At 48.7% G+C, this 27,140-nt stretch overlaps 1 protein-coding gene across 1 annotated transcript in view; it reads left to right on the forward strand.

The window, feature by feature from the left end:
• LOC134401976 (solute carrier family 2, facilitated glucose transporter member 5-like) overlaps window positions 1-27,140 on the forward strand; it is a 134,978-nt gene that overhangs the window by 106,426 nt on the left and 1,412 nt on the right. The window contains exons 3-11 of the mRNA XM_063131338.1: window positions 1,238-1,389; window positions 5,256-5,380; window positions 17,990-18,142; window positions 18,243-18,368; window positions 19,408-19,595; window positions 22,548-22,658; window positions 24,459-24,560; window positions 25,897-25,972; window positions 26,081-26,208. Of these exons, the coding sequence (XP_062987408.1) occupies window positions 1,238-1,389; window positions 5,256-5,380; window positions 17,990-18,142; window positions 18,243-18,368; window positions 19,408-19,595; window positions 22,548-22,658; window positions 24,459-24,560; window positions 25,897-25,972; window positions 26,081-26,208 (1,161 nt within the window). The remainder of the gene's footprint in view (window positions 1-1,237; window positions 1,390-5,255; window positions 5,381-17,989; window positions 18,143-18,242; window positions 18,369-19,407; window positions 19,596-22,547; window positions 22,659-24,458; window positions 24,561-25,896; window positions 25,973-26,080; window positions 26,209-27,140) is intronic.

The following is a 27,140-nucleotide window of genomic DNA, read 5'->3' on the forward strand; positions in this document are numbered from 1 at the left end:
CCAGCAGGAGCAGGCCCCGATGTTACTTCTGCCTGCTCCTGTCCCCTCGGTCCTTCTTCTTCCCCACAGGGCCAAGATGGCAGTTTGCCCTGTGTGTGTGGGGGAAGAGTCCAGCAGGAGCAGGCCCCGATGTTACTTCTGCCTGCTCCTGTCCCCTCGGTCCTTCTTCTTCCCCACAGGGCCAAGATGGCAGTTTGCCCTGTGGGGGGGGGGAAGAGTCCAGCAGGAGCAGGCCCCGATGTTACTTCTGCCTGCTCCTGTCCCCTCGGTCCTTCTTCTTCCCCACAGGGCCAAGATGGCAGAGTAGGTGGTTATGATCAGTTTATAGATGCATCCTGGTTTAGAAGTCAATTAATGAGAGGGTATTGCCAAATAAAGGAATGCAGAATACAAGAGGCAGAGAAGAGGAGAGCCTGTCAGGTGGACAGTGCTCCTACCCTGATGAGTGTTTTATCGCACGCTCGTTACTGCCTTCTCAGGGTTTTTCACGGGTCCTTTTGACAATGCCATCCATGCCTCATGCATCTCCCACTCCTTCTGGCCTTCTTTCAGTGTCAATTTTTTATGAACTGCTCAGAGAGCTTTGGCTATTGGGCGGTATAAAAATGTAATAAATAAAATAAATAAATAAATAAATAAAATAGACCTCGGTAAATCCGTGGGTTTTTTGGGGGGAAATGAAATGTGCCGCTATTTTCTGCTGTGTACGGGAAAAGCAGCATGATAGAAATGCCCACTGAATGGGCCACATGGTCATTGTTTACTTCCTCTTTCTTCCACTGTGTGAAGAAAGAAGAAGTATCATGGGACAGAAACAGGGGGGAAAGTGACGGTAAGGAAACACGATTCCCCCCACCTCGTCTGATGATGCTCCTGGTCATAGAAGTTCGCAGATCACCCTGTGTTCATCTATGAAGTTTTGGCACGATAACCATGAAATGATAGAGGCTGACAATGGGTGGGGGAGGTCCGGACATCCCTCTCAGGGATTCTAAGATTTGATGTTTCCCAGGTGCCCTGTGTGATTTTTGCAACATCACAGATTTGTGCATGGTGTGAGAGGGAGGCCAGTTCCCAAATACATCAGAGAGCCCACATACTCTCAGGGGGCAGCCAGGAATGATTGCACCTCTGTGTCAAGTGGTCCTTTGGATGTAGACTTGTGCTTGTGGTGGGTGCGTTGCTGCCACATGTCTGGAAAAAAACTAATGGCAGCCATTCTGTGCTTCTTTCCTAGCTCCTGGAACACTTCTACAACATAACAACATTTGAACAGCTGACAGAACCAAGTTCCCAGTTAATACTCATTGGTATCACCATCGCCTTGTTCCCATTTGGAGGAATATTTGGAGCTCTTATGGTTGGTTATCTGATGGATACATTTGGCAGGTATAGCAACAGCACTGGAAATAGTGAACAACACATCCTAGAGCTTAACACGTCCCTGTTGAGAGCTGGGAATGGGAGCCTTTTTTCAGTGTTTAGCAGGGGAAAGTTCTTAACTGCAACCAGTTGCTTATGGAGATAAGAGCTTTTCCATGCCAGGAGAGTGGGTGAGATTTGGGGGGAAAGCTGGCTGGACAGATGGGAAACCTCTGTAGACCATATCAGGCCCAATACCAGGAGGTCCTCTCAACTTCATTATGGGGTGGCAAGGCGGGGGAACATGTGGCTGCCTCTGACCCACATCTCCTACAACTACATTTCATAAAAACATGGGGCCATGAGCTGTATCAGAATGCCCAGATCATTCAACCAATTGAAAGGGATTCAGGAGGAAGATGAATGCAATGATGTCACATCACATTTATCTTAAGAACGTAAGTGCCATGCTGGATCAGACCAAGGGTCTATCGAGTCCAGCACTCTTTTCACACAGTGGCGAACCAGCTGTCGACCAGGGACCCACAAGCAGGACACTGGTGCAACAGCACCCTCCCACCCATGTTCCCCAGCAACTTGTGCACACAGGCTTATTGCCTCAAATACTGGAGATAGCACACAATCATCAGGGCTAATAGCCATTGATAGCCTTCACCTCCAGGAATTTATCCAACCCCCTTTTAAAGTCATCCGAATTGGTGGCCATCACCATAATTTAACTATGAGTTCCATAATTTAACTGTGTGCAGTGTGAAGAAGCACTTCCTTTTATTTGTCCTAGATCCCCCACCAGTCAGCTTCATGGGATTTCCCCAGGTTCTAGTATTTTGAGAGAGGGAGAAAAATGTCTCCCTCTCCACATTCTCCACACCATGCATAATTTTGTACACCTCTATCATGTCTCTTCTTAGCCTCCTTTTTTCCAAGCTAAACAATCCCAGTTGATGGGATTACTAAACTTTATGGAGAGATGGTGTGATGGGGTGAAATACAGAAGTGTCATATTGGTTATATTGAAGTTGGGGATTGTTTGCCCAAAAGTGCATCACTTTACACTTGCTTACATTGAGCCACATCTGTCATTTGGATGTCCACTCTCCCAGCTTGGAGAGATCCTTTTGGAGTTCCACACAATCCCTGTTTGTTTTAATCACCTTAAATAATTTGGTGTCATTAGCAAACTTGGCCACTTCACTGCTTACTCCTAGTTCCAGATCATTTATCAACAATTTGAAAAGAATTGATCCCAATAGAGATCCCTATGGGACCCCACTATTTGCTTCCCTCCATGGAGAGATTTCCCCCCATTTATTCCTACTCTCTGCTTTCTGTTCTTTAACCATGTTCTTGATCCATAAGAAAACATATCCTCTTATTTTATGACTGCTAAATTTGTTGAGGGACTTTATCAAAAGAATTTTGGAAGTCCAAGTAAACAATGTGCACCGGAACACCCCTGTCTGCATGTTTATTGACATTCTCTAAGAACTCTAAAAGATTAGTGAGACAGGAGATACCTTTGTGGAAACCGTGTTGAATCTTCTTCAGCAGGACCTGCCCGTTTATTTATTTATTTATTTATTTATTACATTTCTATACCGCCCAATAGCCGGAGCTCTCTGGGCGGTTCACAAAAATTAAAAACATTCAAAGTATAAAACAACAGTATAAAACCATAGTATAAAATATGATATAAAATATCTATATGCTGACTAATATTGACTTTAATAATGCTTTCAACCAATTTACCTGGAACACATGTTAAACTAACCAGCCTGTAATTTTCTGGATCCCCCCGGTTCCCTTTTTAAAAACTGGTGTTAAGCTGGCCATTCTCCAGTCCTCTGGTACAGAGGCTGAGCTTAGAGACATGTTGCATATTTTGTTTAGAAGTTCAGCAATTTCATAATTGAGTTGATTTAGAACTAGGGCTGTGCACCGCCTCAGATCCGAACCCCGAATCTGAAGCAGATCAGGGTGGTTCAGACCCTTCCAATCCAGATCTGACGCAGTTCGGGTGAAGGCCGAGGTGGCCCGAAGCCAAAGCCAATTGGCTCCGAAGCTTCAGGCTGCCTCGGTGCTTCAGAGCCCCACCAGTCTCCTTACCTGCTGCCTCTGTTGCCACTGCCATCTTTCTTCTGGTAGATTCCGGTGCTGCCAGCAGAAATCTGCCACTCAATTCCGCTACTGCTGGAAATCCGCCAATCAATTTTAAGTTATCGCATGGCCTACTCCCTTTCATTTCCGGCGGCACCGGAAGCTGCCAGAAGAAAGATGGTGGCGGTGACGGAGGCAACAAGTAAGCCCCCTTCCCCACTTCCCTGCATCTGCCACCACCAGATGCAGGTAAGCTCACCTCCCCCTTCCCCACTTACTTGGGTCTGCTGCTGCTGGCTTGTGTCCAGCGGCTTCCACTCGAGGACACTGAAGCCAGGAAGTAGGCCGCGGCCTACTTCTGGGCTTCAGTGTCGTCGGAGTGGAAGTCACCGGACGAAAGCTGGCAGCAGTGGTGGACAGTGGAAGCAGGTAAGTGTGGAAGGGGGAGTGGGGCTTACCTGGTGCCTCCGTCATCTGCAGCGGTGGACAGTAGAGCTTTCTGTACAGCTGCACAGCCAGCACCCAGAAAACTCCGAGTTGCCTCAGAGGGTCCGAATTTCACCTCAACTTCATCACTGAGGTGGATCAGGAACCCCTGAGGCAGCCCTGAGGCAGATCAGGGCTGCTTCGGGGGCTCCAGATCGGCTTCTGAGGCATATCGGGGTGTCCCTGCACAGCCCTTCTTAGAACTCTAGGATCGATACCATGAGGGCATGGTGATTTATTTGCTTTCAATTTGTCAGTAAGGTTGAAAACTTCATCTTTTGTCACTACTATTTGCTTCAGTTCCTCAGACTCCCTTCCTGAAAACATCAGTTGACATAGGGATCTCTCCCATTCCTTCTGCAGTGAACACCGATGTGAAGAATTCATTCCGCTTCTCTGCAATCTCTCTGTCCTCCTTTAGTACTCCCTTAACTTTATTTTCATCCAGTGGTCCAGCTGTTTCCCTAGGTGGTTTCCTGCTTCTGATATATTTAAATAATTCTTTACTGTTGGGCTTGGTATTGTAAGAGCTATGCTTTTCATTTATTTCAAGAGGTCAGATCAAGACCTCCAAAGAATAGTTAATCCCACCTGCCCCAATTTGGTTCCAATGAATTATGTAGCTAGAACATCGTCTAAGATTAAACTCCAGGTTTTCTAATAAACTACTGGAGAAGATCCATAGCTCAGTGGCAGAGCAGATATTTTAGACAGAATGTCTCCAATTCAGTCTTCTGCATTTTGCCTCAATGGTGCAATCCTATTAATGTTTAGACAGAAAAATGTCCTAGCAAACTGGGGAATGCTGGGAGTTGTAGAACTTATTTCTCTCTACTGCACCCTAATGGAACTTACATGGCAAAAACCCAGGCCACAGCTAGACCTAAGGTTTATCCTGGGATCATCCAGGGTTCGCCCCTGCCTGAGCACTGGACCCCCTGTGTGTCACCTAGATGAACAGGTTTGACCCCTGGACGATCCAGGGATAAACCTTAGGTCTAGCTATGGCCCAAGTTTCTAGTCCATTTGAAAACGTGTGAGCAATGTGTGCTGGAATCTCTGAAGCCTAATAAGGTGTCTGAATAAGATTTAAATGCTGGATGCTAGATCTTCCATGTACTTTGCACCTCCTTGTATTTTTCCATAACTAGCAAAACCAATATTATATCCATAATTAGATGAGGACCCTGTTGCAATTCCATAGCTCCTCTTCCTCCCCTGCATTTTCATTGTACCACATATTCATTGGTATCTCACCACCCCATTGTTCTTTTTCACTGTCTTTCCAGAAAAGGTACTTTGATGATAACTAGTGTTTCCTCCAGTCTCTCTGCCATCCTCATGAGTTGTTCCAATTTGATACATGCATTTGGATACACCATGTTTGCACGCTTTTACACTGGAATATGTGCAGGTGAGCCAGCTTCACAGATTCAATGGTTTCATTTTTGTGTGTTTCAGTTTCACTTCAGTTTTATTGTTTATAAGAGTAAGAAGATATTCAGAATATTACAAAAGTAAAACAACCAAACTATTAAACATAGATAGAAGAAAATGATCAATCATTTGGAGTTGACAAAACTAAAATTAATGATAAAAAATCCTGAAAACTAATTTTAGCCTTATAAAAGTCTCTATTAACCAAACCAAAAACAAAATATACAAGGCTGAAATTAATGTTTAAACAATCAGTTTTCTCCAATACAACTTTTCTCATCTGTCTTATTAAATCTGGTGCAGACTTCAGCTAATTCCATTAGGAAAGTGATTGACTCGTCTCAAGATCTTTATGTCCATGTTGTAGAACAAGAACTTCATCTACTGACAAACTGACCTGTTTCAAGTTTTAGTAAGCCAAGATATTTTCCCCCAATGTCTTGCATCAAAAAACAATTACACAAAGAATAAGAAAGATCAACAAGCCAATCTGAGCCACAATTATTATTATTATTATTATTATTATTATTATTATTATTATTATTTATTGCATTTTTATACCGCCCAATAGCCGAAGCTCCCTGGGCGGTTCACAAAAACTAAAACAATTCAAAGTGTAAAACAAACAGTATAAAAACATGAGATAAAATACACATTAAAACGAATTAAAACATATCATACATGATTAAAACATCCTGAAAACATTCTAAAATTTCACTGGATAGGCCTGCTGGAATAGATCAGACTTTATTGCTTTTTTAAATTCTAAAAGACTGTCAAGTTGACGAATCTCCTCCAGCAGGCCATTCCACAGTCTGGGAGCAGCAGAAGAGAAGGTCCTCTGGGTAACAGTTGTTAATCTAGTTTTTGCTAGCTGAAGTGGATTCTTCCCAGAGGACCTGAGTGTGCGGGGCGGATTGTATGGGAGAAGGCGATCCCACAGGTAGCCTAGACCCAAACTATGTAGGGCTTTAAAGTACACTTTGTACTTGGCCCGGAAACTAATCGGCAGCCAGTGAAGAGATTTTAAAACTGGTTTAATGTGGTCACCCCTAGGTGTACCAGTGACCAGCCTGGCTGCGATATTTTGGACAAATTGAAGTTTCCGGACTAGGCACAGAGGTAGCCCCATGTAGAGCGCATTACAGAAGTCAAGCCTTGAAATTACCAGTGCGTGCACTACCTTCTTTAGGTCTTCCGACTCTAGGAAGGGACGCAGCTGGCGTATCAGCCGAAGCTGATAGTAGGCACTCCTGGCCGTCGCATCTATCTGGGCTGTCATTTGGAGCGACGGATCCAGAAGCACCCCCAAGCTGCGAACACAGTCTTTCAGGGGGAGTGTAACCCCATCCAGAACCGGTTGACACACCTCCAAACCTAGGTTGTGGCCTTTGACAGCGAGCACCTCCGTCTTGTCTGGATTCAGCTTCAGTTTGTTTTTCCTCATCCAGCCCATTACCGCCTCCAAGCATTCATTCAGAGGAGACACACTATCCTTAGTTGACGCTGTTATTGAAGGCATAGAGAAATATATTTGGGTGTCATCAGCATACTGATAGCACCCCGCCCCATGCCTCCGGATGATCTCTCCCAGCGGTTTCATGTAAATATTAAATAGCATTGGGGAAAGGATGGCACCTTGCAGTACACCGCACAGCAGCTCCTTTTTTGAGGAGCAGCTATCCCCAAGCATCACCATCTGGAACCTGCCCGAGAGGTAGGACTGGAACCACCGAAGGACAGTGCCTCCAATTCCCAATCCCCTCAGGCGATCCAGAAGGATACCATGGTCAATGGTATCAAAAGCCGCTGAGAGGTCCAAGAGTACCAGCAGGGACACACTCCCCCTGTCAATACTCAGGCGTAGATCATCCGCTAAGGCGACCATGGCGGTCTCAACTCCGTATCCTGCTCTAAAGCCAGTTTGAAATGGGTCTAGAAAATCTGTGTCATCCAAAACTGCTTGGAGTTGGTGAGCAACCGCCCTCTCGATCACCCTGCCCAGAAATGGAAGATTTGATACTGGTCGATAGTTGTTAAGATCCAGAGGGTCCAGGGAGGGATTTTTTAGAAGTGGCCGTACCACCACTTCTTTTAAACATAATGGAAAACTCCCCTCCCTGAGAGATGCATTAATAATACATTGTAGTTGTAATCTAACTGCATCTCCTCCCTGGGCGACCAACCAAGAAGGACAGGGATCGAGAGGGCAAGTCGTCTTCCTCACTCTTCCAAGCAGCTTGTCCACGTCCTCGGTACTCACCAACTGAAACTGATCCAGTGTAATCCTGCTCGCGGAGTTGCTGGACACTCCATTGTCAGCTTCTGCTATAATGCGTGTGTCTAAGTCGGCTCTTATCCGAGAGATTTTATCTGTGAAGTGACCATTGAAGGCATCACAGCAAACTATCGAAGGTTCTGAAGTCGGGTTCAGGGGTGAAGGTGTCTGCGTTAGACCCCTCACCACCCTGAACAGTTCAGCTGGATGCGAATTCGCAGACGCAATGCGGGCAGAGAAGAAAGCTTTCTTCGCTGCACGTATTGCCACCCCATAGGAACGAAGATGTTCTCTATGTCGTGTCTTGTCGGATATAAGTCGAGTTTTCCACCATCGGCGCTCTAGTCGTCGTCCTTCCCGCTTCAGCTCCCTGAGTTCTTCTGTATACCAGGGTGCCCAGTTAGAAACGGGCCAGAGAGGACATTTGGGGGCGATCATGTCAATAGCCCTAGTTAGGTCCTGATTCCATCTGTTAACCAGGGCTTCAACAGGATCGTCGATGATACCAGCCATAGCACCCTCTAAGGCTTTCTGGAATCCAAGAGGATCCATCAGCCTTCGAGGGTGGACCATCCTAATAGGTCCGCCACCCTTGCAGGGGCGGATAGTAGCTGCGATACTAACCCTGACCAGAAAATGATCTGTCCATGACAACACAGAGGTATTTATCACCTCTGTCCACAGATCTGTCTGTTCGGAACTGAAAACAGCATCGAGGGTGCAACCTGCTGAATGTGTGGGTCCAGAGACCAATTGGGATAGGCCCATGTTTGTCATGGATGCCATGAACTCCCGAGCTGCACCTGACAAACTGGCCTCGAATGGGATGTTGAAGTCGCCCAGGACCAAAAGCCTGGGCGACTCCAACACCAGCGCCGAGACCAGTTCCATGAGCTCGGCCAGGGAGTCTGATAGGCAGCAGGGTGGCCGGTACACTAACAGAATCCCCAGTCTATCCCTGGTCTTTAGACTCAGGTGCACACACTCGATGTGATTCAATTCATGGACTGGAAGCCTGGTCAGGTTAAGATGATCCCTGTAGACCACAGCTACTCCGCCCCCCCGCCCATTTTTCCTCACCTGCTCACTAACACTATACCCAGCTGGGAGGGCCTGGGCCCATGTTGGGCCACTGTCATCTCCCAGCCAGGTCTCTGTGAAACATGCCAGGTCAGCCTCCTCGTCTAAAAGGAGGTCATAGATGATATTTGGTTTATTTTTAACTGACCTGGCATTGCATAAGAGCAAGGAGAGGTTCTGTGGGTGGCCTGGTTCATTCTCCAAGTTCCCCGGGGTGGAAGAGCGACCGGAAGGAAAGATGGGTGTTCAATATCTATCTCTCCTTCCCCTATAATGGCACGTCGCCCTGCTATCGCCATATCTCCCTCTGCCCTGCACAACACATATTGCTGCTCCCGGACACATTATCCTTGCTGAGCTGCAGGACACCTTGATGTTCTCAGAGATGCGGTGCCTCGAGCTGCTTCCCTTGCTCTCTTCCTGCCCCGCGGTATACATTGCATCGCAGGGGGGCGGCTGCTCAGTTGGACTGCAGCCTGCTTTGAGTCTCCAGGAGGGCAGGGTGGTGGCCACTTCTAACTGCTTCCCTCGTTCTCCTCCTGCCCAGCGGTGTAAACTGCCCTGAAGGGGTGGCTGCTCAGTTGGACTGCAGCCTGCTTTGAGTCTCCAGGAGGGCAGGGTGGGCGTGGCCACTTCCAACTGCTTCCCTCGTTCTCCTCCTGCCCGGTTGATGTAACCTGCCACGCAGGGGTGGCTACTCCGTTGGACTGCAGCCTGCCTTGAAGTTCCTGGAGGGCAGGGTGGGCGTGGCCACTTCCAACTGCTTCCCTCGTTCTCCTCCTGCCCAGCGGTGTAAACTGCCCTGAAGGGGTGGCTGCTCAGTTGGACTGCAGCCTGTTTTGAGTCTCCAGGAGGGCAGGGTGGGCGTGGCCACTTCCAACTGCTTCCCTCGTTCTCCTCCTGCCCGGCGGTGTAACCTGCCCTGAAGGGGTGGCTGCTCAGTTGGACTGCAGCCTGTTTTGAGTCTCCAGGAGGGCAGGGTGGGCGTGGCCACTTCCAACTGCTTCCCTCGTTCTCCTCCTGCCCAGCGGTGTAAACTGCCCTGAAGGGGTGGCTGCTCAGTTGGACTGCAGCCTGTTTTGAGTCTCCAGGAGGGCAGGGTGGGCGTGGCCACTTCCAACTGCTTCCCTCGTTCTCCTCCTGCCCAGCGGTATAAACTGCCCCGCAGGGGTGGCTACTCCGTTGGACTGCAGCCTGCCTTGAAGCTCCTGGAGGGCAGGGTGGGCGTGGCCACTTCCAACTGCTTCCCTCGTTCTCCTCCTGCCCAGCGGTATAAACTGCCCCGCAGGGGCGGCTGCTCAGTTGGACTGCAGCCTGCCTTGAAGTTCCTGGAGGGCAGGGTGGGCGTGGCCACTTCCAACTGCTTCCCTCGTTCTCCTCCTGCCCGGCGGTGTAACCTGCCCCGTAGGGTCGGCTGCTCCGTTGGACTAGGGTGACCATATGGAAAGGAGGACAGGGCTCCTGTATCTTTAACAGTTGCATAGAAAAGGGAATTTCAGCAGGTGTCATTTGTCTGCATGTCACACCTGGTGAAATTTCCTCTTCATCACAACAGTTAAAGCTGCAGGAGCTATACTGCAGCTATACTGTGACCAGATTTAAAAGAGGGCAGGGCACCTGCAGCTTTAACTGTTGTGATGAAGAGGGAATTTCCCCAGGTTCTCCATATGTACAAATGACCCCTGCTGAAATTCCCTTTTCAATACAACTGTTAAAGATACAGGAGCCCTGTCCTCCTTTTCATATGGTCACTCTACGTTGGACTGCAGCCTGCCTTGAAGTTCCTGGAGGGCAGGGTGGGCGTGGCCACTTCCAACTGCTTCCCTCGTTCTCCTCCTGCCCGGTGGTGTAACCTGCCCTGCAGGGGCAGCTGCTCAGTTAAACTGCAGCCTGCCCTGAAGTTTCTGGAGGGCAGGGTGGGCGTGGCCACTTCCAACTGCTTCCCTCGTTCTCCTCCTGCCCAGCGGTATAAACTGCCCCGCAGGGGCGGCTGCTCAGTTGGACTGCAGCCTGCTTTGAGTCTCCAGGAGGGCAGGGTGGGCGTGGCCACTTCCAACTGCTTCCCTCGTTCTCCTCCTGCCCAGCGGTATAAACTGCCCCGCAGGGGCGGCTGCTCAGTTGGACTGCAGCCTGCCTTGAAGTTCCTGGAGGGCAGGGTGGGCGTGGCCACTTCCAACTGCTTCCCTCGTTCTCCTCCTGCCCAGCGGTATAAACTGCCCCGCAGGGGCGGCTGCTCAGTTGGACTGCAGCCTGCTTTGAGTCTCCAGGAGGGCAGGGTGGGCGTGGCCACTTCCAACTGCTTCCCTCGTTCTCCTCCTGCCCAGCGGTATAAACTGCCCCGCAGGGGCGGCTGCTCAGTTGGACTGCAGCCTGCCTTGAAGTTCCTGGAGGGCAGGGTGGGCGTGGCCACTTCCAACTGCTTCCCTCGTTCTCCTCCTGCCCGGCGGTGTAACCTGCCCTGCAGGGGCAGCTGCTCAGTTAAACTGCAGCCTGCCCTGAAGTTTCTGGAGGGCAGGGTGGGCGTGGCCACTTCCAACTGCTTCCCTCGTTCTCCTCCTGCCCAGCGGTATAAACTGCCCCGCAGGGGCGGCTGCTCAGTTGGACTGCAGCCTGCTTTGAGTCTCCAGGAGGGCAGGGTGGGCGTGGCCACTTCCAACTGCTTCCCTCGTTCTCCTCCTGCCCAGCGGTATAAACTGCCCCGCAGGGGCGGCTGCTCAGTTGGACTGCAGCCTGCCTTGAAGTTCCTGGAGGGCAGGGTGGGCGTGGCCACTTCCAACTGCTTCCCTCGTTCTCCTCCTGCCCAGCGGTATAAACTGCCCCGCAGGGGCGGCTGCTCAGTTGGACTGCAGCCTGCCTTGAAGTTCCTGGAGGGCAGGGTGGGCGTGGCCACTTCCAACTGCTTCCCTCGTTCTCCTCCTGCCCGGCGGTGTAACCTGCCCTGCAGGGGCAGCTGCTCAGTTAAACTGCAGCCTGCCCTGAAGTTTCTGGAGGGCAGGGTGGGCGTGGCCACTTCCAACTGCTTCCCTCGTTCTCCTCCTGCCCAGCGGTATAAACTGCCCCGCAGGGGCGGCTGCTCAGTTGGACTGCAGCCTGCTTTGAGTCTCCAGGAGGGCAGGGTGGGCGTGGCCACTTCCAACTGCTTCCCTCGTTCTCCTCCTGCCCAGCGGTATAAACTGCCCCGCAGGGGCGGCTGCTCAGTTGGACTGCAGCCTGCCTTGAAGTTCCTGGAGGGCAGGGTGGGCGTGGCCACTTCCAACTGCTTCCCTCGTTCTCCTCCTGCCCAGCGGTATAAACTGCCCCGCAGGGGCGGCTGCTCAGTTGGACTGCAGCCTGCTTTGAGTCTCCAGGAGGGCAGGGTGGGCGTGGCCACTTCCAACTGCTTCCCTCGTTCTCCTCCTGCCCAGCGGTATAAACTGCCCCGCAGGGGCGGCTGCTCAGTTGGACTGCAGCCTGCCTTGAAGTTCCTGGAGGGCAGGGTGGGCGTGGCCACTTCCAACTGCTTCCCTCGTTCTCCTCCTGCCCGGCGGTGTAACCTGCCCCGCAGGGGCGGCTGCTCTGTTGGACTGCAGCCTGCCTTGAAGTTCCTGGAGGGCAGGGTGGGCGTGGCCACTTCCAACTGCTTCCCTCGTTCTCCTCCTGCCCAGCGGTATAAACTGCCCCGCAGGGGCGGCTGCTCAGTTGGACTGCAGCCTGCCTTGAAGTTCCTGGAGGGCAGGGTGGGCGTGGCCACTTCCAACTGCTTCCCTCGTTCTCCTCCTGCCCGGCGGTGTAACCTGCCCTGCAGGGGCAGCTGCTCAGTTAAACTGCAGCCTGCCCTGAAGTTTCTGGAGGGCAGGGTGGGCGTGGCCACTTCCAACTGCTTCCCTCGTTCTCCTCCTGCCCAGCGGTATAAACTGCCCCGCAGGGGCGGCTGCTCAGTTGGACTGCAGCCTGCTTTGAGTCTCCAGGAGGGCAGGGTGGGCGTGGCCACTTCCAACTGCTTCCCTCGTTCTCCTCCTGCCCAGCGGTATAAACTGCCCCGCAGGGGCGGCTGCTCAGTTGGACTGCAGCCTGCCTTGAAGTTCCTGGAGGGCAGGGTGGGCGTGGCCACTTCCAACTGCTTCCCTCGTTCTCCTCCTGCCCAGCGGTATAAACTGCCCCGCAGGGGCGGCTGCTCAGTTGGACTGCAGCCTGCTTTGAGTCTCCAGGAGGGCAGGGTGGGCGTGGCCACTTCCAACTGCTTCCCTCGTTCTCCTCCTGCCCAGCGGTATAAACTGCCCCGCAGGGGCGGCTGCTCAGTTGGACTGCAGCCTGCCTTGAAGTTCCTGGAGGGCAGGGTGGGCGTGGCCACTTCCAACTGCTTCCCTCGTTCTCCTCCTGCCCAGTGGTATAAACTGCCCCGCAGGGGCGGCTGCTCAGTTGGACTGCAGCCTGCTTTGAGTCTCCAGGAGGGCAGGGTGGGCGTGGCCACTTCCAACTGCTTCCCTCGTTCTCCTCCTGCCCAGCGGTATAAACTGCCCCGCAGGGGCGGCTGCTCAGTTGGACTGCAGCCTGCCTTGAAGTTCCTGGAGGGCAGGGTGGGCGTGGCCACTTCCAACTGCTTCCCTCGTTCTCCTCCTGCCCAGCGGTATAAACTGCCCCGCAGGGGCGGCTGCTCAGTTGGACTGCAGCCTGCCTTGAAGTTCCTGGAGGGCAGGGTGGGCGTGGCCACTTCCAACTGCTTCCCTCGTTCTCCTCCTGCCCAGCGGTATAAACTGCCCCGCAGGGGCGGCTGCTCAGTTGGACTGCAGCCTGCTTTGAGTCTCCAGGAGGGCAGGGTGGGCGTGGCCACTTCCAACTGCTTCCCTCGTTCTCCTCCTGCCCAGTGGTATAAACTGCCCCGCAGGGGCGGCTGCTCAGTTGGACTGCAGCCTGCTTTGAGTCTCCAGGAGGGCAGGGTGGGCGTGGCCACTTCCAACTGCTTCCCTCGTTCTCCTCCTGCCCGGCGGTGTAACCTGCCCCGCAGGGGCGGCTGCTCTGTTGGACTGCAGCCTGCCTTGAAGTTCCTGGAGGGAACCAAAGCACAAGTGTCTTGCCTTGTCTGCCATGAAGGACTGTAGAGGGCATTTACTGAAAACTGGCACAGTGAGTTCCTTCCTCAGACTGAAGTTCTAAATTTAAAATAAACACTCTTCTGGATGTGGAATATATTCAAGTAGCTTTTACCAGGGAAATATTTCTTTTTAGCTAGGACAGGATTATTCTGGAGAAAAATAAGTCCTTGAATAGCCAAATTTCTATAATAAGGTCCTGATACTCTGGCATTCACTTACATTCTATTCAAAAAAATAAAAGCCTGCTAGCATATGGTCCAGCTACAAAATCCCGTTTCTAATTGCAGGTACTGTGTTGAGATAATTTATTGGTCCGCAAGATGTTTCTTAAGATTTTGTTCTGGGCACTGTCATAGGCTGTTTCTACAGCAGCTCAAAAATGCAGGCTGGTCACAGCCGCGTCCCTGTGTGTCCAAATGATGCACAGGGACTTCCGGGGGCAGGGGGGGGGGATTAGCATGGCTTTTCCCAGGGATAAGTACTCCCAGGGAAAACCCGATGCCTACCGTGGTCTCAGGATCATCCTGAGGCTGTGGGAGGTGTGTGGCCACCCGTCCTGGCTTCTTCCCTCCTCCCTGTGAGTAGTGGGAGTTATCAGAGGGAAGGAGCCAGGACAGGGGAATTCCAGGGCCATCAGGGGTGGGGTGGGGAGCAGGGTCAGGGCTTCTTTTTTTACCTAATTTTTCGCTGGAGCATGAGTGTGCTCCATCTCCTTTTCCCTTAAGAAAAATGGTGCCTGAAATGCACACAGTGCCCCTCCCCCATCCAGGATGTCACACGGCTGTGTAGACACAGGGTGACGATCCCGGAAGTAGGTAAGTCCGGGATCACCCCCCTCTCCAGCCCTCTACACCCGTAGGTGTAGAAAGGCTGTATACTTTTTTAAAAATCCAGATCTCTGACCCATACTGCATTTGGGGCTGATTTTTAATTATTTTTAATTAAATTCAGCATAGGAGGCACCACCCTAATCCCAGCAGTCTCCAAAAAAATTAAGGATTCCAGTCATAATCTGTTCAACCTTGAATTTTGTAGTTCTGATGTGGAGTTGCCATGAGGCCACATTAATGCCAGTGAGACCACATTATGACAGTCCTTTTAAAACTTCATTGGCTCCCAGTCCAGGTCCGGGCCCAATTCAAAGCCCTAAATGGGGGCCAGGTTATTTGAAGGAACGCCTCCTCCCATATGTACCTGCCTGGACTTTAGATCATCTACAGGGGTCCTTCTCCATGAGCCCTTGCCAAAGGAAGTGAGGCAGGTGGCTACTAGGAGGAGGGCCTTCTCCGCTGTGGCACCCCGGTTGTGGAATTGTTAGATCAATGTTCTTTTCACCCAAGGACGAGATCCAAACAGCCCTTAAGCACGACTCCACCATTCCAACGACAGAGGGTTCAAAAGCGCTTTATTGATTAGTAATCAAGGCCTGGTCTCTTCAAAGGGAGCAATCAGACAAAAGACATAGGGAATATGGTACAGTATTAAAGCTTTCAAGGGGCAGGGCCCAGTAGCAGCATTAACCAATCAGAACATAACACTGAGGCATAGCTAATTATGCTAAACAGTCCTGTAAACAATACCTTTGGCCTGACAGTAAGTTACAGAGAGTTAACTTCGACACAGACAGCTGGAGCCAGGACTCTTGTTTATATTAGTAATCAAGGATGCAAGGATGCACACAAGGAGACATTCTCATACAGGGCATTATGACATTTTGCTTGGTGTGCAATGGAGATTTTACAGTTTCCTGTTAAAAATGGAGGTGGTTCTGCTAACATTTTCCCCCCTTTAAAGCAATTTAAAAATCAAGCTTGCTAACTTCTTTTAGATCATCTGTGGCTAAGGCTTCACAATACAAATACATTTGCTGGTGGATTACAGACTTTGCAAGACTTTTCATAAAAGACAAAATACAGGGAAGGCAAAAAGCAAGGATAAACAAAAATAATTACAATGGAACAAAATACAATGCAAGAAATCCCTCTTTTAACTACTCTATATTGGACAACTAACTAGTGAGCCATCTAAATAGATCATCAGTGGGTGGTTCAACTGCTTAATGAGGAAGGCAAATTGATAACAGACAACAAAGAAAAGGCTGAAGTGCTTAATTCCTATTTTGCCTCGGTCTTCTCTTAAAAGCGGGTCTATGACTCCTTCCTGGAAAAAGTGAAGTTGAGGAGGCAGGATTGCAGTTTGAGATTGATAAAGAAATGGTCAAAGAACACCTAATTTCCTTGAATGAGTTTAAATCTCCAGGGCCCGATGAACTGTATCTAAGAGTAATGAAGGAGCTAGCAGAAGAACTCTCAGAACTCTTGTCTATTATCTTTGTAAAATCATGGAAGATGGGTGAGGTGCCGGATGACTGGAGGAGGGCTAACGTTGTCCTTATCTTCAAAAAGGGCAAAAAGGAACCTGGGAACCTGGGAACTACAGACCAGTCATCTCTGAGAAAATTCTGGAACAGATTATAAAGAAGTCAATCTGTAAACACCTTGAAATCAATGCAGTGATTACTAGAAGCCGAAATGGATTTGTCAGGAGGTGTAGGGAACGCTGATCAAATTTGCAGATGACACAAAATTGGGTAGGATAGCTAATACTCTGGAAGACAGAAACAAACTTCAAAGTGATCTTGATAGACTGGAGTGCTGGGCTGAAAACAACAGAATGAGCTCCCTAGAGAGGTCCGCCTGGCGCCTACACTGTATTCCTTCCGTCGCCAGCGGAAGACCTTTTTATTCTCTCAGTATTTTAACACTTAATTTTAACTTAAATTTAAATTTTACTGTTCTAATTCTGTATTTTAATTTTATATCAATTTCTGCTGCGTGGTTTTATCCTGGTTATGCTTTTTATACTGTATTTTGCATTTGTGTTTTTAGACTGTTGATTGTTTTATTGTGGTTTTAATTTCTGTGAACCGCCCAGAGAGCTTCGGCTATTGGGCGGTATAGAAATGTAATAAACAAACAAACAAACAAACATGAGTCAGGAAATGATATGCCTAAATAGCAGTTTGTGGGCACCTGTGTTTGGCCTGTGTGCCATTTTACTAACACTTCTGCCCTTTCATAATTGTAAATTTGTTGACTTGGCAATATACTTACAGATTAACCAGAACAGGGACATGGAATATGGGAGAGGACCCCTGAAATAGAAGGAAGAAATAATAATACACACTGAGGACAGCCATGAGCACAGCTTTATTTTGAAGTTGAAAAGACAGGCCATTTTCCTGAACTGAATAGTGGCTTGCCTCTTCAGCCGCAGGACCTCCTGCGTCAAAATACCAAGTGAAGCACGGGCAATGTGCTTGGTTTTCACACGTGCATATTTCACCACTTGGCTCTATGGCCAGCTTGCACACTTGTGGCTCAGTTTATAGCTCCTTGCATAGGAATACAGTATCAGGAACAGTCTTATAACTCTATGGAAATTTGAGGTATATGTTTTCATATAAAACCAATTAAAACTGAAAAATAAAAAAAATGCATTGAAAATAGGCTCCTGTGCACAGAAATTAGGTCAATATTTTATTTATTCATTTGACATAGAGCCCACAAAGACTTGAGCTAGGGGTAACAATGCATTAAAGAATTCTTCCTTATCTCAATCTGCTAGATCTAGTTTTAGATAAAGCAGTAAATACCATTTTTGGAAGATGTGCAGGTTCTGGCTTTGGTGATCATCAGGAGAAGACACTTTCAAACTCAAGTGGAAATGGCTGACAACACCCCTGCTAGATACCACTTTTGGGACCTGCTATGGTTCAGAGATACAGCTGGGAAGGCCATCTGGTGTCAAATGTGACAGCTCCATATAAGTTCAGCCAGTGGCATGAACCCTGGAAAGGAGAGAGTGGCATTTTGCACAACTCCACAGGCCAATGAGAAACTATGGCCATAGCTAGACCTAAGGTTTATCCCTGGATCGTCCAGGGGTCAAACCTGTTCATCTAGGTGACACACAGGGGATCCAGTGCTCAGGCAGGGGCAAACCTTGGATGATCCTTGGATAAACCTTAGGTCTAGCTGTGGCCTATGATTTTCATCCACTAGAATATCTTTTACTTTACGAAGCTGTTCATATGTTTCTGCACATCTTGTCCCACGCTTACTTTGAATGATCCCTTGATGTATCTTCTAACCAGGCATACTCTCCAGTGTCATTCCATTATACCTTGGTGAAATCGCCCCTAGAAGCCTGAGGGGAGCTTTTATCATGATGCCCCACCTCTTCACAACCATTGGTGTCCTGTTGTCTCGAATAATGGCTTATCACCATGTCCTGGGGAACCAAAAAGGTAATTCAGAAAAGTGCATCATTTGGATTGTAGAAGTTCAAGTGTATCACCAGAGGTTCTTCAGGTTGGACATGTATCATCACTGTATTTCCTTGCACAGGTTGGCCATTACTGTTGGGCATCATTGGAGTCATACCAGTTATACAGATGTTCCTAGTGCCCTTCTACCCTGAAAGTCCTGGATATTTACTAATCCAGAAGAGGAATGAAGAGAAAGCAAGGCAAGGTACAATGTCTGTCAACTGTATGGAACTGAACTGTGCAAAGATGTGTGGGCAATAGACAAATCAGTGCTAATAGCCCATTGGGCTGAAGTTATTTCACCCACCATTGGCCCTTCGCTTGCGATACCATCATTCTTCTATTATCACTTTATCATTATCCCTAAGTTGTAATAATGTTAGCCATCCACCTCTATTTCTCTTTTAAGCCCCATAAGCACACACACACACACACACACACCACACCTAGAGAAAGTTCCCCTGCCCAATGGAACTTTTAAAAATCTAATTATTCACTATGGGGGGAGAGGAATTGAAGACACAAGGATCAAGTGTAGGGATCATAGAATCATAGAATAGCTGAGTTGGAAGAGGCTTATAAGTCAATCGAGTCCAAACCCCTGCTCAATGCAGGAATCCACATAAAAGCTTACCTGGCAGATGCCTCTTGAATGCCTCTAATGTGGGAGAGCCCACAACCTCCCTAGGTAATTGGTTCCATTGTCGTACTGCTCTAACAGTCAGGAAGTTTTTTCCTGATGTTCAGCCGGAATCTGGCTTCCTTTAACTTGACCCCATTATTCCATGTCCTGCACTCTGGGATGATCCAGAAGAGATGTATGAGACATTTGCTTCAGTTCATTTTCACCAGAGTTTAACTAATTCACACCTTTGAAAAATGTACAAAGGGGAAAAAATACTTTTGAAAATGGCCTTCAGGTTGGACAGCCATCTGTCAGGGATACTTTAAGGTGAGCAGGGGGTTGGACTCGATGACCTTACAGGTCTACTACAACTCTACTATTCTATGATTCTATGATTTTATGACCTTCTTGAGACCACTTCCAGAGGTTGACAGTGTAGGGTGGTTGTGATGGCCAGTAAAAGGCCCACTGCCCCTAAAGTGCATACCTCCATATGCCTGCAAGTCATACAGTGTGAGGGAATTCTCCAAAGTCTTGCCCCATCTGCATGGAAAACACAGGCTCTACCTCTGAACTCCCACCCCCATTTCAAAGCATATCTGCCTCTGCCCCCCTTCAGCCTTGCAGAAGTTGAGAGATAAGGAAGATGTGGAGGATGAGATGGAAGAGCTTCGCCAGGAGGACATTGCTGAGAAATCAGAGAAGGACATGACCCCCTTCAAAGTGTTGCGGACTGAAAGCCTGCGGTGGCAAGTCATCACTGTCATTGTCATGATGTCTGGCCAGCAGCTTGCCGGCCTCAATGCGGTAAGGAAGGCAAACATATCCCAAACTGTTAGGAGATCGAGCCAGGAATAACAAGGGCAGGAGGTGGCCACCTCACAATTTGCCGGCGAGCGTGTCCTCAAACACGTAAGAGGGAGTGGCGTGAGTGCCTATTTCCTGTCTTTATGTTAAAGGGGCGATCTAGCATTACCAGATTACTTCAGCAAAATGGGTTTCATTGTTGTTTTTACTGGCCCCATGCACCATGGCAGCCATTTTGCGACAGCACCCTCGACGTTTAAGCAAAATTCCAAATTTGACCAGGGTCCCAAAATGGATGGGAATAGTTGCTTTACACAATCAAGGGGTAGTATCCAATGTTAGTCCTAAGTAGAGTGCACCCATTGAAATGAAATTAACTTACATCTTATACATTTCAATGGGTCTACTCTATGTAGGACTAACATTGCATATTACCCAAGATTCGGAGGCTGTGACACCAAACTTGATCTTACTGTGTGTCTCTGCAAGGACAGCCAACATATGTGCACTCAGGGGACCGTTATGTTCTTCTGACTCTTTCTCAGTGGCCAAAATCATCTAATTCAGGTTTGGTCCTATAGTTAGGATCACCTCGCATTCACAGGTACCGAGCACCTGCACTTAGATGGTTTGTAGCTATTGGGGTAATAATACAAAACAATCTCCCCACAACCTGTTCCCCTCCAGATATTGTTTTAGACTACCGTATTTTCCGGCGTATAAGACGACTGGGCGTATAAGACGACCCCCAACTTTTCCAGTTAAAATATAGAGTTTGGGATATACTCGCCGTATAAGACTACCCCTCTTCCAATGCACACCAAATACAAATTAAAAAAACATCAGATTTGATTTCAATCCTATTACCTCCTTCTCTGCCTCTCAGATCTCACACACACACGCGCGCGCACACACACACAGAACACAGACCTCCGTCAGGAGTTGCTCGCCCCCCCTCACTCTCCTCCTTCCTTCCCTCCCTCACACTCTCTCGCTCGCTTTCTCTCTCTCACACACACACACACAGAACACAGACCTCCATCAGGAGTTGCTCACCCCCCTTGCTCTCCTCCTTCCTTCCCTCCCTCGCACTCTCTCGCTCGCTCGCTTTCTCTCTCTGACACCCACACACACACACACACACGTGTGCACACACCCACACACAGAACTCGGGAGTTTGCCTGCCTCAACCCCCGACACCCTCAGAACCCAAACAGTAAGTTTGGAAGTTACAGCACCCGCCCTAGACACCCGGCGTATAAGACGACCCCCGACTTTTGAGAAGATTTTCCTGGGTTAAAATGTCGTCTTAGACGCCAGAAAATACGGTACATTTCCCAACTTTCCTGATCTTCGGACAAACTGGCTTGGTGTTACTCAGATCCCCTTTTGGAGAATCAGGCAATAGAAATCTATAGGAGCTATGAAATAGAATAGAGGGGAAACTTTTGTCAAGAAGAAGCCTATTTTTCTTGAGGACAGACATCTGCCTGGATTTGGAAATGTGAGATAGGTCTTATTAATATAAATGCTTAACTGGCAACCCGTTTGATTATTATTTCTCCCCTTATGTCTGCATTGTACTGTCTGGTTCCTTAGATGAAGTTATACTGTTTCTGTATGTGCATTTACATTTATACACACACACACAGAGCAGATATCCTTGACATTGCTCGGATCCCTGAATAAAGTTAATCTGCTTCCTTCGACTCATCACTGATGCCGCTCCTCTTCGCTCTCTCAAGGAGTAGCATCGTCATGGAGTTGAGGGAAGCAGCGCTCAGTGGACGTGGGCAGCTTCTGGCAAGGCATGCTGGGGTGTAGCCATTCCAGAGATCTCGGGCGATCCCCCACGTGGCCACGCGCGATCCCCCGAGGTCTCTGAAATGCCTCCACCTCCACGCATGCCTTCGGCAGTCCTCAGGCAGCCCCATCCTCTGAGATCCACTTCCTCAACAGTTGCTGGGAGTTGTAGGCATCGGCCTGGGATTTGTTTTAAATCATTTTAAAATAGACAAACCGCAGAAATTTGGGGTTTTGGATTTTGGGGGGTACATCACACACAAAGACCTATCAGCGGCCCAAATTTCAGGGTTGCAGCTCATCGGGAAGTGGGCAAACATTTCCGAATGTGCAAACCCACACACATACGTCTATCTTTATGGGTATATATATATATTCAGTGATTCCATGTATCTCTTCCCATGGGCTAGCTGTCTTATTTATTTATTTATTTATTTATTTATTACATTTTTATACCGCCCAATAGCCGAAGCTCTCTGGGCGGTTCACAAAAATTAAAACCATAATAAAACGAACAACAGGTTGTTAGATAAGGTCTTATGGCATCTTAAAGACTAACGAATGGTCACCACCAGTAGCTTCTTCTAGTCAGCTAAGACTTTTATTTATTTTTATTTATTTATTTATTGCACTTATATACCAGTCCCATAGCCAGGGCTCTCTAGGTGGTTTACAGAAATTCTAAAATTAAGATAAAAATGAGTATACAAAATTTAAAATTTTAAAACACAGAACATACACACACAAAACGTTAAAAACCGTTAAAAAACTAAACATGTGAGTGATTAAGATGTGCTGCCATATGTCTGGGCAAAGAGGAAAGTCTTAACCTGGCGCCAGAAAGATAGTAAAGTTGGTGCCAGGTGAGCCTCGTAAGGGAGATTGTTCCATAGTCTGGGGGCCACCACCGAAAAGGCCCTGTCCCTCATTGCCACACTCCGAGCCTCTCTCGGAGTTGGCACCTGGAGGAGGGCCTTAGATGTTGAATGTAGTGACCGGGTATATTCACGTCAGGTGAGGTGTTCCAGCGGGTATTGCGGTCCCAAGCCGTGGAAGGCTTTATAGGTCAAAACCAGCACCTTGAATTGGGCTCGGAAACATACAGGCAGCCAGTACAAGTGGCTTTTAATTGTCCTTGTCTGGTTTCAGGCATACTATTATACCGAGAAGATCTACATGGCTACGAATGTGGGAATTGAAAATGTCCCATACATAAGTACAGCCACAACTGCTCTCCTGTGCATCTCGAGTGCATTAGCGGTAAGCCCCTTCCATCTCTGTCTGTCTCAACTTCTAGGGCCCTTTCTACACCATTGTTTTTCACCGGGGTCACCCCAGGGGTCGTCCCTGTGCATACAAAGGATGCACAGGGAATCCCGGGGTCAACTGGGGATGACCCCGGGAAAACGGAAAATGGGGAGGGACTGTCTAGTCCAGCACTCTGTTCACACAGTGGCCAACCAGCTGTAGGCCAGGGACCAACAAGGCAGGACATGGTGCAACAGCACCTTCCCAGTTTTTCTGTGGTCTCAGGACCATCCCAGGGCCCTTGCCCCTGCTTCATCCTGCTTCCTCGTAAGTAAACATGAGGAGATGGGAAATGGGCATGGGGCACAGAGCTCTTTGGGCACTCCATGCCCATCGGGGTGGGGGGTGGGGAGCAGGGTCAGGTTTGTTTGCTTTTAAAAAACTTATATTTTTGTTGGGAGTGCAATTGTGCTAATCTCCCCCTATTTATTTTTTTAGAAAAATGGTGGGCGAGGCATCCCTCATTCCTCTTGGGATGTTGTGCATCCAGGGAGAGGATCTCACGAGCAGAATATCACGAGATCCTCCCCCTCCCTCCCGGACGTCCGGGAGGTGTAGAAATGGCCTAAGTCTTCAAACTCACTTTTTCTTTGAAAAACTGCTCTGTGCAAAGAGGGATCTCCAAGGCTGGGGAAACCTGACCTTTTGTGACTCAAGGCACCCCTGCTGAGCCCCCAAACCGGCTCGCGTTTGCAGATCGAGCCTCGTGGCTTTTCTCGAAACCTGGGAAGTTTTCCATCTTTCTTTTTCTTTCTTTCTTTCTTTCTTTTTTTTTTTTGTTTGATTTGCATAAAAAGAAATCATCAATTTGTGAAATTTTTGCATTTGGGGCTGCAATTTGCATACGTTACACAAATTGCAGGTGCAAATGGCACAATTTTTTTTTTTTTTATGTAAAGCCCATTGAACAAAACCAAAAAAAAACACCCCCATGCTAAATGGCCCGACGCGATGGGTGGTTTCCTCCGACCTCCCTTACTGAAAACTTTTGCATCAATTTTATGCCGATTTATCTGCCACTGCATCTCACAGAGAAGACTGGGAAGGGGGTTCTCTTGGGAATCCTTTGTAAGAGGTCGCCACAGCGCAGACCCTTCCAACCTGGGACACTCCAGATGTCATGAACTACTGTCCTACCATCATGGCTGTAGCCTATGCTGTCTGGGGCTGATGGGAACTGTGGTTCCATCTACAACACCTGGAGGCACCCAGATTTGGCAACGTTGCCACAGATATATACCCAATGCCTAGCTTTTGTGATTTCGAAGCTGTCTAAAGGAGAAACCAGATTTATTTATTTATTTATTTGTCACGTCTTTGGGTTTTTTTCATTCACTGCTGCCCAGTCGTAGTTCCACCCTTTACTGTTTCATAAGGGGAGCTCTTTCTTTTACTCTGAAGGACATAGCTTCACCCCTTGCACATTTTATATTCACCAGAATCCTGTAAGGAAGGTTTAAGCCACCCTTCCACAACATAGTGCCCTCCAGAATTTTGGACTACAACTCCCATCAGCCCCAGCCAGCATGGCCAATGGTCAGGGATTATAGGAATTGTAGTCCAAAAACCTCTGGAAGAAATTGTGTGTGGGAAGGCTGGTCAGAACTGAGACAGTGATCAAACATGAACCCATGAACCATGATTGAACAAGGCTTTGAACCCAGGTCTGAGTCAAATGTTCTGTCCACCACACCTCCCTGGTTCATGGCAGCCTCTTTCTCTCGCACATATCCTTGTCTTTATCCTCTCTAGATGTATCTTGCGGATTCTGCGGGTAGAAGGGTCCTGATTCTCATCGGCTTTGTGGGCTGCACCATCACCTGTGTTCTTCTAACCATGACCCTTGAACTTCAGGTTTGTAATTTGAAAATGCAAGCATCGATGAAAAAGGATAACTCAGTGGATGGTAGGATTTTTGCAAGCATCCGGTTGGGTCCGTGAGGGCACCGGACCCCCTCGCATCCAGCCTTTGTGGATTGAACCGGATGCATCCGGCATGAGGACAGGCCCACCTCCGAGTTCTCGTGAGCACCCACAAGTGCTCGGGTGTGGGTCCACCCTGGGAAGGCACACTTTCCCAAGGCTCCAGAAAGTGCACAATTCCACCATGCACGCTACTGGCAGCCATCATTAGTGACCCCTGGGCAATTGCGTGCTTTCTGGAGCCTCCGGAAATTGTGCCTTCCCTCCCTGCTCCCCACTGCTCCAATTGGGGCTTTGAAGGCCCTCTTAATGCACCTTGCACCATTAGCATGGAAGGGGGAAATGTGTAGTTTCCAGACCCTCCAGAAATCATGAATTTCCCCCTTTCTCAACAAAGCACACACGGAAAGCCAAAAACTCAACTGGAAAGTGGGTCGTAGATATGAAAGCCCAATATAGATGTGTGTTTGTTTTTTTAAGTTATTTATTTATTTACTTATTGCATTTCTATACCACCCAATAGCCGAAGATCTCTGGGCGGTTTACAAAATTAAGACAATTCAAAGTATAAAACAACTGTATAAAGCCATAATATAAAATGCAAATGCATAGAACAGAGATGATTTGAAAGGGGTAAGCTTCTGACTGGTTTCACCTGTAGGAGATACATGATAGAAGCAATATGTTGGAACTGAATGTTAACTTGGATTTTGTGGCAAGGCATCTTGGCCTTAGATTCCAGGAGATGAAAGAACTGAATTGCAGGTTCCCATTTGCAGATCTCTGCAGGGAAAAAAAAGGTGCTTGGATGTTGCATTCCACTGCTAGAGATTTCACACTGACTCATCTGTTGATGTTCGACGGCACCTGTTGCGCTCTTGGGGCCAGCTGTGCTAGGGAATAAGGGATGCTAATTGCAAGGATCGGATATCCTTGATGATAAGGGGTAGAATTATAGAATAGCAGAGTTGGAGGGGGCCTACAAGGCCATCGAGTCCAACCCCCTGCTCAATGCAGGAATCCACCCTAAAGCATCCCTGACAGATGCTTGTCCAGCTGCCTCTTGAAGGCCTCTAGTGTGGGAGAGCCCACAACTTCCCTAGGTAACTGATTCCATTGTCGTACTGCTCTAACAGTCAGGAAGTTTTTCCTGATGTCCAGCTGGAATCGAGCTTCCTTTAACTTGAGCCCGTTATTCCATGTCCTGATGGTACTTTGGCACCATCTCTAGTACATAAACTGAAATATGACCAACTATTTCCAACAGGAGAGTTTCACAGTGATGAAGTATTTCAGCGCATTTTTTGTGAACACATTCCTCTTTGGACACTTCTTAGGGCCAGGTAAGTGGACGCCTGGCATGATGTGAAAGTTATGAATAAGAGAAACGGGTGTGCCAACAACCACCAAATGGCATTCAATGCCTCAGATCCTTTCTGTCTCTACCCAAGGTCCAGTTCCATTTGTACTCGTCGTAGAGCTGTTCTACCAGTCATCCCGGGCCTCAGCCTATGTGATTGCAGGATTTCTCAAGTGGTTCCTAACCTTCGTTACAGGAGTGTCATTCCTTCAAATACAGGTGAGTGGTTTTTGAAGATCAGTTTGGTGGAAAGCACATAGTTTGCATAAATAAAGGGAGCCAAGGCTCACACACCACCACCTCTCCCCAATGAAGCCAAGTAGGAAGCTTCCTTCAGCATTCCTTCGTTGTTCCTTGACCCTTAAAAATTCAGGTCAATGTGTTTTGTTAAAGTGGAATGTCAAGGTATTTCAAGCTTTCACATCTTTTGCAGCATGGTTTAATGGGTAGACATAGGATTAAAATGTCCAGTAGATATGGACAGACTCAGCTCTGTCCGTGCTTGTCGGGTGCTTGCTGAACCACTGACCCCCACCCTCGCTGCACTGTGCAAGCTGCTACAAGACCACCCTTCCCCTTAGCAAACTGCCGTAATGCATAATGGCTTGGGCCATTTACACAACATTATAGGTTTAAATGGACCACTATCGGCCACCATTTATGTAAGATTATGTTCCCGGAAAAACTGAGCAGCCATTTTTATGCAACATGGCGGCTAGCTAAGGGATGGGTGGCTGCTGGGCCTCATAGATTGCATGGCAACTCAGTGAACATGTTGCAGCTTGTAGCAGCTTGGTGAATGGGTTCCATCTCCCTCTTGAGGCCTTGCTAGACCTGCCGGCTTACGCCGGCAGGGAGGCGGGGCCGAGGCACGCTGCGTCGTCCGCCATTTTTTTTTTAATTTTAAAGGGGCCGGGTACGGCCCGAAGACTCCGGAGAGGTAAGTGGGTTTTTGGGGGTTTTTTTTACCGGGGGGGGGGGCGAAGGCTGGGAGGGTGGGTGCCAGGGTGGGTGGCACGGGGGGAGGGCGGGTGCGATCGCGCCGCGCGCCGCCCGGGCAATGCCAGGCATTGCCCGGGTGGCGCACAGCGCGATCGCACCCGCCCTCCCCCCGTGCCACCCACCCTGGCACCCACCCTCCCAGCCTTCGC

This window comes from Elgaria multicarinata, chromosome 7 (assembly GCF_023053635.1).
Source record: "Elgaria multicarinata webbii isolate HBS135686 ecotype San Diego chromosome 7, rElgMul1.1.pri, whole genome shotgun sequence".
NCBI lineage: Eukaryota > Metazoa > Chordata > Lepidosauria > Squamata > Anguidae > Elgaria > Elgaria multicarinata.